Source organism: Amphibalanus amphitrite, unplaced genomic scaffold (genome assembly GCF_019059575.1).
Source record: "Amphibalanus amphitrite isolate SeventyFive unplaced genomic scaffold, NRLGWU_Aamphi_draft 001264F_arrow, whole genome shotgun sequence".
Taxonomy (NCBI): Eukaryota; Metazoa; Arthropoda; class Thecostraca; order Balanomorpha; family Balanidae; genus Amphibalanus; species Amphibalanus amphitrite.
The window spans coordinates 61,530-74,579 of NW_024882757.1; the positions used below are offsets into that span (position 1 = coordinate 61,530).

The window sequence follows — 13,050 nt, forward strand, 5'->3', positions numbered from 1 at the left end:
CAGTACATTCTTCTTCTGGTCCAGTGCCAAATTGGACCAATACCCCACTTCTGAGGAGCAACTAACTTCAAAGCGCCATCACCGCTGACCGCACTAACACAGCCACAGTGGTGGCGCCACTATCTGAACGGACACAAATATGACGCCCACCAGGATCCCAAACCGGCCCAACCCACCCCAGGGATAAGGCACATCAACACCCGGGCTGCGAGTGAAAAACAGTCAGGCACGTGAGGTCATCGGGTCAATTAGCATAAACACCGGCCGAACGGGGCTTCACGTCAGAACGACTGAATATGTACCGGCTGGGTGCGAGGATCAACGGCCGGCCGGACGCCGGCTTTGTACGGAAAGGACGGACGAATAAATGGACGGACGGACGAGCGGATAGACTGACGAGCGGGCGAGAAAGACTGACGGTTAGACGGACGGAAGCATAGGTGATTATTGGATAGATAGATGGACGAATGGACGGATAGGCGAATAGAAATGCGGATGGACAGACAGACGGACGATAAGATAGACGGACATACGGATGGAAGAGCGGACGGACGAGCAGATGGTTGCGGGGACAGACAGACGGTCCGGCGGGAGGGATGGCGGAAGCGGTAGATTATTGCACTGCCAGAGGATTACTGTGCCGGATGTTGCTCGGATTACTACAACAGCCCCCGTTCACGAGTAACCAGCCCGTGGCGGGTCCGCTGGAGATTTTGGGCGGTGTCTAGGGAACATTGCAACACGTACAACCTGTTTGTTGACGTTCAAAGGGCAGCTGAAGGGATACAATGACCCGCGTTGTAGCGGAATACCTTGGAAAGAACAGGGAAGCAGGTGTGCTGTTATTGCTGATGTCTGAAGTAAGTTTGACTCTGACGTTGATGGACGTTGTTCATGCCCAACGACTCACCATACGCGGAAGGAAGATACTACGCCCCAGGCAGCAAACTCACGACAAAACTTTCAAGGATAACAACTTTGCTACGCACTTTTGCTTTTCTTCGATGTACTTTAACGTGTCGTATGAGAGACAGTAATGATAATTCGATGTTACAAAGTTTGATGCCTAAGGCATGTAATCTTTATTATTATTGCACCAACTTTACTCCACACATGAATATCCCACACCCAAACCTACGTTAAGTCGTCAAAGCAAACCTCTGTTCCCGCGAGCAGAGCCACAAGCCAAAGCACATAGGAGAAATCTCAGTAGCGTGAGAGTGTTCACATCACGTGCGTCTGATAGCCAGAAGCGCACGGGTCACGTCCAACTGCCCCCAAATCCGTGACGCTCACCTGGGAGAGTTTCAGGGTGCGCACGATAGATGTCGCCAGGCGCAGCGCCTCGCGGGTATAGCCGTGCGACCGGAGCGCGTTCACTCGAGCGCAGGCCGTCGGGAGGTGTTCTGGAATGGATGAAACGCATGGGTCACACTCGGGTCAACGATAATCTTGTTAGAGCTAAGATGGTGCACTAAGGTCACACGGGTAGGACGAGTTGGGCCAGGTCAATGGTCAGATCTAACCAAAGCGAGGCGAGTCGTACCGGGGATGGTCTCGTGGTTCATCCTTGCAGTCTGTTGCTTATCCTCCGTCACGGGCAGCATCCCGGACGGATCCGGGGCTCCGTAACGACCCAACTCGCCCGGGTCACGACATTCAGTCCCGTGGGTCGGCCGGATCGGTCGTTTGGAGGGCCAAACAGCACCCAGGGCCGGCCGTTCGAGCAGGCAACTCCGCACCACGCAGCGACGAAAGAACCCGGAGCTCAGCATTTCGGAGAGGTTGGGTACACAAAAGCCCTGTTCGGTGCCCACATGGTCCCCATAACTGGCGGCCCTTTCGAGCTACATCCGCCTTCAAATGCGACCCTTTCCCCGAACAGGTCGAACTTTCACAGTAGTTGGCCGTTCAGGGGAGCGCGGGGAGCTACAAAATATCGGCAAGTGACCCTTCAGGGCTCGCTCCAGCGCAGTATGTCTGTTGAAGTTAGTTGAACCGTTTCTTTGAGAAACTTTCGGCGGGTTGGGGACTGCGTCATGCACCTCCAGAAAAAGGTCACGTGGAAGGCGACAAGCGTGACACCATATTAGTTATTTCGCAGCCTTACGTTACATGATGCATGATCAAACCGTGTCATTTCTCATTAGCCGCAAGATCATACACGGCGAGATCACATATATTCCACGGCGGAACAATATCACCTCAAAGATCACGAGTATCATCACACAGGGTCACCTCACAGGTCACGTTACAAAGTCACACCAAGGCGTCACATCACATCGTCTAAGGTCACGTCACAGCGTCACAATAAGTTACAATCCTACGCACCTCGCCAGAGCGGCTGTCCCTGTATGTCGTAACTGGCCGAGTGTCCCTGTAGGGGCGGAGGCGGCTGGTCGTGCGCCATTATCTGCCGTAGCTGGTCGTTCTCCCAGCTCAGGTAGGTGCCGTCAATAGCCCTGAAGGGTAAATAAATGCGGTCAGCAGAGAGGCACGGGTGAAGGATAAGCGAGCAAAGGTGCTTAGAGTAGGCTGTTAGTTGAGACGAAGCCAAGTAACGATGTGGTCAAGATAACGGGAAGATCGTGTCACAAAACATGTACCAGAAGAAAATAACACAAGCAACGACACACTAAACATGACACTATACACGACTCTCAATCCTCATCAGTAACAAATCTCACCAATCTCACCACAAACAGATTTGACAGGCTGTGTGTTGTACTCACCTATGGAACACCGTTCGCGGTGTCTGCGGACAGGTCTGGGCCGACACCTGGAAGGTAGCGGCCGGCGGCGGCGGCGGCCCGTCCGACATGGCCACGTCTTCGTCTGAGCTGTCGTCACTGGAACTGGTCCGGTCCCCGCGAGAGCCCGGCTGCCACTGTAGGGGGGGAGGAGGGGGTTTAGCGGGGCAATATTGACACTGGGGAGACGTAAGGAAGGGAGAGTATGCGGTGGCTAAGGTGAAGTTATTATTTCATTATCATCCGTTGTCGCCGAAGCAACCAGATCCTAATGCAAGTTGCTTTCTCCTCAGCTCGAGGTTTTATTTCTAAATTATTTATTTTATTTTAAAATAAAATGAAATAAAATCTATTATTAACTGGTCGAGGCTAATGTACGTACTGACCAGGTAATTCTCAACTGTGGGATATGAGTGAAACGTTGAAGCCATTTCCAATGGCCTACATCAGATGTCGCACGAACAACGAACATGATTGGAAGGCAAATCATCCCTTGCAGTTGCCAGGCAAATAATCTGCCACAGCATCCGTGCAAACTACAAACACCTGTTTGTTCCATTGCAACATTGCCAGCCCCACCCTGTATCAGCAGCGAACCACATCGACACGGTAAGACCTGCGGCGGGCCAGGCGCCAGCCGCCGGCCGGGGGCCCGTAGCAACAGCCCAACTGGGGAGGAAAGGAACGATAAGACGACCGCGCGGCGGCCGTCGGCTTACAGGGCGCCTGGCCACCAGCGAGCCCGCCCGGCCTGCAAGCGGCTTAAACCGTGCCGAAAGCAGACTAAACGAGCAGGGCGGGCTTAGACGGCACGAGTCTTAGTACGGAACGCAGTTCCGCGGGTCGGGATGGGAGGACCAACCACCCAGAGGGTGGGAGAGAAACTTGGTCAACTGAGGGACAGAACGATACTCTAAGCGACTATAAAAATCCTGCTCTCGACGACCCAGCCAGGGTTCATCGGCAGGGGTTCAGAGACGAGCACAGCGACCCGACTGAGCCCAGTCGGACTCTGGATTGTGCAGAGAAGCAGAGTTGATCGGCTGCGGTTCGGGGTTCCCGGGGACCAGCTGGCATTAGTCGCCCAGATATGGAGGGTCTCAACCCACATGTATGCATTTAGTCCAGGAATATGACAACTGCAGGGCGCTTAGGTTTATTTAAAGATGCGCTTCCCTGCACGCACGTTTTTCGTCCTTAAGATTTAATAAGGTTACAGAACGCTAATATGGAGCGATAATCAAAAGAAAAAAATCTAAGCCAGACCCACATTCCAACTGCTAAAAGATCAGCCCGTGTCAGGACAGGTTCTCGTCGCAGCACGCCCACGTTGATATAAGTCACAATCCCGCAGACTCACCCGCACAGCATCAGCCGAGGACGCGGAGCCGGCCCCGTGGGCTGAGCGGTCGGCGGCAGGCGCAGCCGACCGCTGTGGCGCCCTGAAGTCGGGGTCCTCCAGCGGACAGAACTCCACCTGAGCCCACCGACTGAGTAGCTCCCGCCACCGAGCCTTCTCCGTCTTGGAACTGGTTGGACTGAGGGTGACACATACCCAGAGTGCTCCTGTGGGCGGCGGGGAGGCGATACATGTCAGTAGCAGCACTCGCGGCAGCGGGAAGTATGGAAAGCAGGAGCGGAATCCGACAGTAATAGAGGTATGCTCGTAGCTGACAGATTGAACACCAAAGGTCTGTCCGAATCCTAGCCGTCAATCTGCCTGATCCCTCCACAGCATACCCACAGCGCCCGAGACAGCGGCCGAAACAATAGCCGTCCGTCGTTAAGTCCAGTTTTACGCCGGCGACCGCTGTCAGACAACCATGTACGTCGACGGCGGATTGGACGTTATCATACCGGAGGTAAAATGCGCGCACACGCAACCGCCGACGGGTTAGCGGCGAGGTAAACCACCCTGCAGCCCAGTCGTGGGAGCCGGGCGCGCGGCGGCGCCAGAGGGTGCCTGCGACCGTGCACCGGCCGACACTGGAACGCGCACAAAACAGAAAACATTGCTCGCACGCCACGTAAGGCATTCCGACCAAACAGCCCAATACGTGGGAGAAAAACAGCAAAACGAGAAATCTCTGCAGCGCTACAGCACAAAGTCCACCGCACATATCCTTTAAAAGGATTCGCAAACAAGTGAACTTTGACGGAGATCTGGGGGTTATTGATCGGGCTCGTACGTACCGAGCTGGTCCCAGAGTTGTCGACAGCGGTCCTGCATCGGGTTGCCCTGCGACTTCCACAGGATCAGGTGCGGGTCGGCGAGGAACTGTTCGGTGATCAGCATCAGCATTCGGGAGCCGTTCGAGTCGCGCGCCCGCAGCATCTCCCGTACCTGTCGGAGGGCGGCACACGTCAGCAGCACGTCAGAGAACGTCAGGACGTCATCACACGTCATCGGACCGTCATCGGACCGTCAGGATAACGCCATCTGATCACACATCATTCCAACGTCATCAAACCGTCATCACACATCATCCCACGTCAATATCAAAAGACCGTCATAACAAGTCATCAAGCCGTCATCAAACACGTCACCTCACCGACATCGAGTCGTCGTCACACATCAGTGAACGTCACCACACGTCAGCAAACCATCACCAAGCATTAACCAAACACATAATTACAGACAGCCAACGTCACCGGCATGCCCCGATCAAGGCCCTAAAAACAGCCCCGACAATCTCCGTTCGTCACCGCCGCTGACCACGTGAGGAAAACTGCCACGACAACAGAGCACAGCGGGAGAAATAAAGACCGAACCAGCAGCTAAGACATGATCCGTTCAACACCGCAACACTGAACGGAACTCGTGTACAAAAGGAACCGCTAGTCTAAACGCAGAAAAGTCGCCCAATACACGACTCCCATACGCTGAAGGGAGTCCAGTGAGAATTTGTCTTTTTCCCATACTTGTAAATGAATCACTGAACGGAGCATGTTCCGTAGGCAGGAGCAACAACGGGTCAGAGCGTGTGGGAAATATGCGAGTGGGAGACAACGTGGTTTACCTTCGCGAACATAGAGTTGAGCTGCTTGTTGGAGCTGCAGTAGCCTCCCTGGGAGAGATAGGATTTGACCTGTTCGCGGACTTGGTCCTCGTCCAGATGCCAGCTGTTCTCGGCGTCAGCACTTGCGCCGGCCGTCGGGTCGGGCGCGCCTGTAACACGGGTCAGGTCCGGTCAGGTCAGGGCCAGAGAAATACTGAAGTCCACTGACGGGCCATCCCGTTACGTCAGGCTTTGTCTTCATGTTTGTTAAGAGTGACATTTCTGTCTGTTACGTACAAAATAAATATAATATAGCGCCCATGCATAATGCATGGGCGCTATATGCTTGTCATTTGAATTTCCATGCGGCACACACGACCGCAGTCATTCGCCTAGTTGCAATCATGCGCCACGAGTCTGCATAAACCACCGCGCCCCAACCTTCCCCGGTTCCCTCGGCACTAAATGACGTCATCCCAGACGCCGGGACCGGTCGATAAGTGCGTCACTCGGTCCATGACGTCACCGGCCATCCCGACAGTTCCGGGCGCGGCTGAGGCAGCTCCACTGAACTCTAATATATACTCAGCTCTCACTATCATATATGTCAGGGAACTCAGATTTGTTTTTCAATAGAAAAACACAATTCTAAAGAATAGTGTTTTAACTATTGACAACAAACCTTCGGTTATACTCAGCTCTCACTATCAGCTCTCTTCAAACAGCCACTCCTTGGAGGGATCAACAGCCACAGCAGTGCGTGCAACAGCTCAGAAATACCGTTCGGTGAGCCGCAAGCCGCTTACGGCGTTATTGCGCTGAGAAGCACCGAGCGAAACGAAATAGGACGAGGGTAGAGAGCGGTTGTATGAGGTGGATGAAACAACAAGAGCTCGGCAGTTGCCGCAACACCTAGTTCGGACCGAACCCACTGCACAAAACAGCGTCTGACTGACATACACTGTCCGCCAAGAACAACGCTGTAGGGTAGAGGGACAGCAAAGTAACGCATATGCCAGTGTAAGTAGCAGCACGGAAGGAGCAAAAACTGGCAAAAACGCTTATGCTGTGTCATCTTTTTATGAGCACGGCCTACGGGTGACAGACTTATAACACAAGAATGCAGACTATCACTGTTCCCTGAAGCCCCTGATACAAATAATCTTCCAGCAAGTTTGTCCCGCAAACTACCATGACCTCATCTAATAGTTAGCTGCTCGGCGGGCCCTCGGGTGTGTCTTCCAGACCCGATCGGGCCTGGAATCTCTGGCAGCATCGCAATGCAGCCCGGCGGCAGCGGCGGTGTACCAAACCGCCCACAGCGCCGTAGGACGTGCCGTACCAACCAGCAGTGGCAGCTGCGGGCAGGGCCGGCGGCCGCTGCATTCCTCCACCACGGCCGCCGTCCCTCGTCCGGCCTGCTGCCGCACCTCGCCGGCCCGCAAACAGCTGGCACCCTTTCAAGACGGCCCAGCTGCCTGCCTTCAGCGCGCACTAATCCCAGGGGTGCCCTCCAGCGCGCGCCGCCCGCCGCTGCCACCGCCGCCCGACCGCCGCTGTCTGCTGCCTTTCTGCCGTCGATCTGACTCAAATCGGCCGGCCGGACAGGGTCGGTAGGGTGACAATAGATCGACACCGGAGGCTCCGAGATCGCTGAAAGAGTCCGGCGGAGTCTGAACAAACTCCGTTCAGGGCCGAGCGGACGGCAGGCGTCGCCCGATCTCGGGAGAGAGGGGACAGCCTGCGGTTGAACGTGCCCCGTTCATAGTGAAGGGGATTAGGGCCGGCGCAGAAATCACCTGCCCCCGAGCGGCGCACACATCACTCGGCTGTGGTATGTCGGGTGGGACCGTCACCCTTTCTCTTCCCCAACCCTCCACACCCAGCAAACAGCGCAAATCGCTCGGCTGATGCGACTTTCAGCTCCACAATGCATGGGAAATATCTAGCCATCTCTGCCACCGATGAAAAAAAGCTGTCGTCTCGGCACGGCATATCTCTCTGACAGTGGGCGACCACAGGTGTCCTCGCCTGCGTGCCGTGCCGTGCCGTGCCGTCCGCGACCGGTGGTTGATGAGTGTCTGGGCCCAAACAAGACAGCCGGAATGTCGCCCTTACGGCACGCAGCGAGCCGGCACGGTAGCATGGCGGTGAGTTAGAGACAATGATACAGGGCGGGATATGGAATGGCGCTGCGGTGTGCGGAGTTCCCAACCAGCTCGCGGTTGATACCAAGAGTGGTTAGTGGAATGGGAGTGATGGCTGTCTGTCTGTCAGCCCAGCGGCATAGCCGCAGGCAGTGTGCGTCATGAAACAGGGCGTCTGTTGGGGAGGCAGCACCACTTTTACGACCCCGGAATCCCCACCTATCTCTCACATCCGAAGTGCAGTAATGCTGGGTGAGTAACGCACATAGATACCGCCCCGAGGCGGGTCGGTGCGGCAGTCAGGGATGTGACTCAACACAAGCCCAGGCGCCGACGGTTGGGCGTGCCACGAAGCAATAATAACGGTCTCTGGGCACGTCGGATCCAGCAACCGCGGCAGTATGGGTCGGGTCAGGCCGGACCGGGCTGGGGCGAGCCGAACTGAGCTCACCTCGACCCGTGACAGAATTGTGACGGCCTCGAGAGCGGGCGTCACGTCACCGCGGCCGGCACGGCGTGACGTGACGTGAGAAACCGTGAGTGACATGTCGTGACGTAACGCCGTGAGTGGCGTGACCCGGCGTCACGGCAACGCTCGGCCGCGGTCTGACCGCCCGGCCCGTGTGGGTAGAATGTCATACTCTCACATTTGCCCAGCAAGGCACAGGTGCGGTGCGGATGAATAAGTGCAAGGGACAAGGGCAAAACGGACAGGGAGAAGTGGAAGGTCGTGGAAAGGTTAGTGGACGTAAAATAGTAGCCCGCAGTCGCACATAGGTGTGTGAGCAAGAGCCAATTTTACAAACCAGCGGTATGTGACAGGGGTATAATCCAAGCCAATGAGTCATAAGATATCGTACTTTGATGGACCATTACTATATAAACAAGCTATAAACGAAACGGGACATTGAACATCTAACCTTGATATTTAATTATGTTAGCGGTCGTAAAACAAATACAACATAATGGAGAAATATCCAAACGGTAAACGTAATCGTAGAGCAAATCTGTGCAAAAACCGACAAATAAGATGACGGATGATACAAGACAAGCTACCAACATAAAGTAATGCTATAACGGCAGTGCAATGTTTACCAAACTAACAAGGCGCGAGACACTCCGTTTATGGCGTAGCGGACTACGTGAAATTAAAATATCACTGTATATGACAGGGATGGCCCCGCACATAACAATCAATCTACCTATCGCACCTCTTCGTAAAACCTTACGGCAGGCATCTCCGGGAAACCCTAGCCTAATGATACCACATCAGTGAAAATAACGATTAAAAACACGTGTTGGATTAGATCATCACATTCTAGACACATCATGGAATGCCTGTTAGGCAATAACTGCGTCAACGTACGAGTTGGCATGCTCTAATGAAGACAGCGAATCGGTAGATGCACCGTGTAGGATTCCTTTTTCACTAACTTCTAAAACACCGGATGAAAAAGTGGAGAAGTTTGACCGAAACTCTTAAGGTAAGAGTTCGTAAATTGCAGTTCCAAACGTCCTACTAATCATCATTTTCTCAACATTAGCAACCAAGACGTTCGGGTGCTGGTAGCATTTTTTTTTTTTTACGCTAGCGAAAGACTTCTGAAGTTCGTCTTCTGTGCTTTTCGTGGATCTCATGGATCTTCAGTGCTCTCGTTGCATCCAGAGGTAGCTAGCAAACGAACAATGTCGTGAATCGACAATCGTGCCCGCTCGAAGCCGTACAAGACGCACCCGAAGCGCATCATGCGCTCGCCACGCATTGACTGGTGACCCCAACTGCCCACTGACCCTATATCATTTCGATATCCGGATCGATTCATTTAACTGTATTCATTTAACTTCCAGACACTGATCCTGTATCCAGCTGACCCCGTCCACTGACCTTGTATCCGGTTGATTTCGGAGCGCTGTCGCAGAATCTCGTCTGCCAGCCGCTGCGCGGTGGGCAGCACCTCGGTGTGGTGTTCGGCAATCAGGTACTGCGCGAACTTCTGAAGCTGCTGTCGGTCCATCTGCAGCAGCGTCTCTGCGGGGACAGAGCAGGTCAGGTCAGGTCAGGCCATGTTAAATATACAGGGCTAGGCCTAGGTCATACGACTGCTAAGAAATGGGCAGTTAGGTAGGCCAAGTCAGGCCACGTTGAACGTACAGAACTACTGCTACGAAACGGATGGTTAAGATACGGCGACATGGGGTAAGGATAGGTATATGGATATGAAATACGGATAAGGTCTTGTGAGACCGCAAGAGCCTGGCCCTACAAAAAAAAAAAAAAAAAAAAAAATACGGATACGGATGCAGATAGATACGGATTGATACAGTTAGAAGATACCCACAACGCGTCCGTTTCAAAGCAGTTTCATGACCGTTAACCGCCACCTCAACGAAGGCCGTGACCAAAGAAATCAACAGGTATCCGCTAAAGCACCACCTCGAAACTACCTACCATCAAAGGTTTTCCCTAGTCGGTGGCAGCAATAAGGGCGAGCAATCATGTCGTAATGCAAGGAAAACAAGTTACGAGCGGAGCGGCAATCTGGGTGCAGCAGACAGTGCAAACACCGGTACACGGCAAATATCCGAGCGTCGGCACCGTAATGTATGCTCTGTGCTCCAAACATGTTGACCGATGTCCATACGACAGGCGGCCTATGTGTTCTCAATGTGTTTGAGATCGGTCTGAACCGCGCTTAGGAATGCGATCGGCACGCCACACAGCGAGATAGGTCGCAGGAATGACGTCCGCAGAGGAGAGAGGTTGCCAAGGCCCTGAGAGGAAGCTAATACGCTAGGGAAGCGAATGCTCGTAAAACATGGATTAAATAAGAAAAGATCAAACACGATAACACAAGAGCATGGGACAAGAGAAAAAGAATTACAGATCACTAAAAGGAATGGTGAACTCAGCTAAGATGCCAGCGTAATCACGAGGTAACTATTTGCTAAAACAGGACATCTCGCTTAACGCCGGCCTCCTCACAGCTCCAGCTGCAGCGCAGGCCACCGCCTTATGCAAGTGACTCACCGAAACACAAACCCCAGCTCGTCCCTCCCTGCCGCGGCATCGACCGGCGGCAGGCCAGACCGGCAGGCAGCGCAGATAAACTAATAAAGCCGATCGGGGTTCGGTGACGGTCTGCGCCGCCCGACTGGCCGTGATCACATTTTCCGGCCCACAGAGGACAGAGGGCGATGGCGGACGGCAGAGAGCGCCGGGCGGCACGGCGGCGGCGGCGCGGATTCATTCGGGCCGTGCCGTGGGGAGTGCAACGGTCGTGCCGGTGACAGTGTCGTTGCAGGATCGATCCCAGACTCGGGCGAGGAGTAAAGCCGCCGGGACGTCGGGATGGGAAGGGAGAGGAATAGGATGGGAGGGATGGTGGGAATGGGACGATAAGAAAGGAAAATGGTTGGAATATAATACCAAAGTCTCAACTCGCTCACGTAACAAACGGTGAAATCAGCAATCGTATAGAGTATAGACCGATACCACGAATAGGCTCAGACGAGTGGGTCCCCTTTTATCTAATACAGAACCCGCACACGTTTTAACCTACGACGCGCACCGACAGCTAGTGAACGCTCTACCAAAGATGCCCTCCACACCAGCATCGGCAGGTCAGGGTGATTGGGTCGACTGCGGGCATTCACCAACAACCAAACTATATGGGCCGTGCGACATGGCTTAGAGCGTGAATGGTACAAATGATTCACAGCACACGTACGACGTGAATGCATGTATCGATGCGCGACGGTGTCAAGTACAAAAACATTGAACTTCGCATTCCTTTGATGGACGACCAAAGCACCACATACACAGTTGGCTTGTTTCCGACAAAATACGGCGATTAAACCCCACCTACGGCGCCGAATATTCAGTCTCGCGGAAACAACAGCGGCCGTCTGAGCGGCGGGCCCTTTCTGTTCTCAGCAGTACGTGCACGCCACACACTGAAGTGAAAGTGGGCCCCGGTCGGTAAACAGGCGGGCACAATGGCTCTGTTATGGACCGGAGCCGGCCGTGGGAGGGACGGTGGGCTACACTGGCTGTGTGGAGGGCTAGAGGACCCAAAACACCGACCTACGCACGTGAGGCCAGACAGCGCTAACGAAGCGACATCCGGTGAGGTAATACGATAGCGGCCAAATTGAGGCAGCTTCGCACTCTTCGTCTTTCAGGTGTGACAAGACAAAGGTAAAGCGAAACCGTATGCGCCTGGCGTATTGGCAAGCCTTGGGACTGAAACACTTCTGCCTTTAACAACGACGGCAAACGGAAAGTCATGACACTTAAGGCATACTTTAGAAACCGATCAATTATATCCCGCGAGTCGCGACAATCACTTCTGTCAAGAGCGAACAGCAGCGACTGAGTACCGTGACCCATACGAAACCCTATATCGGGGGTGCGTCATCACTGACCTGGATAAGGTGATAAACAGACAACGCAGCGGAATGTTACCACGTTGCATCATCCTCTATCTCATGAACAACAACAGTAGGTGCGTCACGTTGGGTCAGAGCAGGACAGGACAGTACTGGTCAAGGTAATTAATAGCTTAACTATATTTGCTTACATCATAGTATCACCCTACGACTTCATGAGCGAGAAGTGTTTTTCTGTTGGATCAAAAATATAAAACAAATGTGAGGAACATCGCTCTTACCTGATATGGGCACGCGCAGTTTGACAGTCTCGGCGTTTCTGATCCGGTACAGGGACAGTGCTACCACATGTTTGCACCAGAAGATGTCCCGGGTCTCACAGGTGCACGTGACCGAGGTGATCTTACACCTGTGGGTGACAGGGGGGGGGGGTCAACCAGGGGTCAGGGTGGAGGTCAGGGCTCAACCGCAAGTCAGGATGGGGAAGCCTGGTCATTTACGGTTGAACTGGAGGCAGGGGTCAATCGAGGGTCGGGAGAGGTCGGGGAAATCACGGGTCAAGGTGGATGTAGGGGTCAGTCATCAAGGCGGCAGTGATGCTACGCCCCATGTCGGCCCTCGGGCGACTAACGAACGCACATTCATGACCTCATGGACACAGCAACAAGAGCGCATAGGTAGACATAGGTAGCCCAGGGTGTCGCAAGTGCATGGGTGCCGGGCAGCCCATCAGCACAGTGCGTGGTGTACCAAAAGCCCAGTTGA

General features: G+C 54.0%; 1 protein-coding gene across 1 annotated transcript in view; it reads right to left on the reverse strand.

The window, feature by feature from the left end:
* LOC122371623 (zinc finger SWIM domain-containing protein 4-like) overlaps nucleotides 1–13,050 on the reverse strand; it is a 64,909-nt gene that overhangs the window by 16,913 nt on the left and 34,946 nt on the right. Inside the window, exons 5-12 of the mRNA XM_043348057.1 lie at nucleotides 12,567–12,694; nucleotides 9,782–9,925; nucleotides 5,771–5,919; nucleotides 4,944–5,094; nucleotides 4,111–4,316; nucleotides 2,733–2,887; nucleotides 2,332–2,462; nucleotides 1,297–1,406 (exon numbers count right to left, since the gene is read on the reverse strand). Coding sequence (XP_043203992.1) covers nucleotides 1,297–1,406; nucleotides 2,332–2,462; nucleotides 2,733–2,887; nucleotides 4,111–4,316; nucleotides 4,944–5,094; nucleotides 5,771–5,919; nucleotides 9,782–9,925; nucleotides 12,567–12,694 — 1,174 coding nt within the window. The remainder of the gene's footprint in view (nucleotides 1–1,296; nucleotides 1,407–2,331; nucleotides 2,463–2,732; nucleotides 2,888–4,110; nucleotides 4,317–4,943; nucleotides 5,095–5,770; nucleotides 5,920–9,781; nucleotides 9,926–12,566; nucleotides 12,695–13,050) is intronic.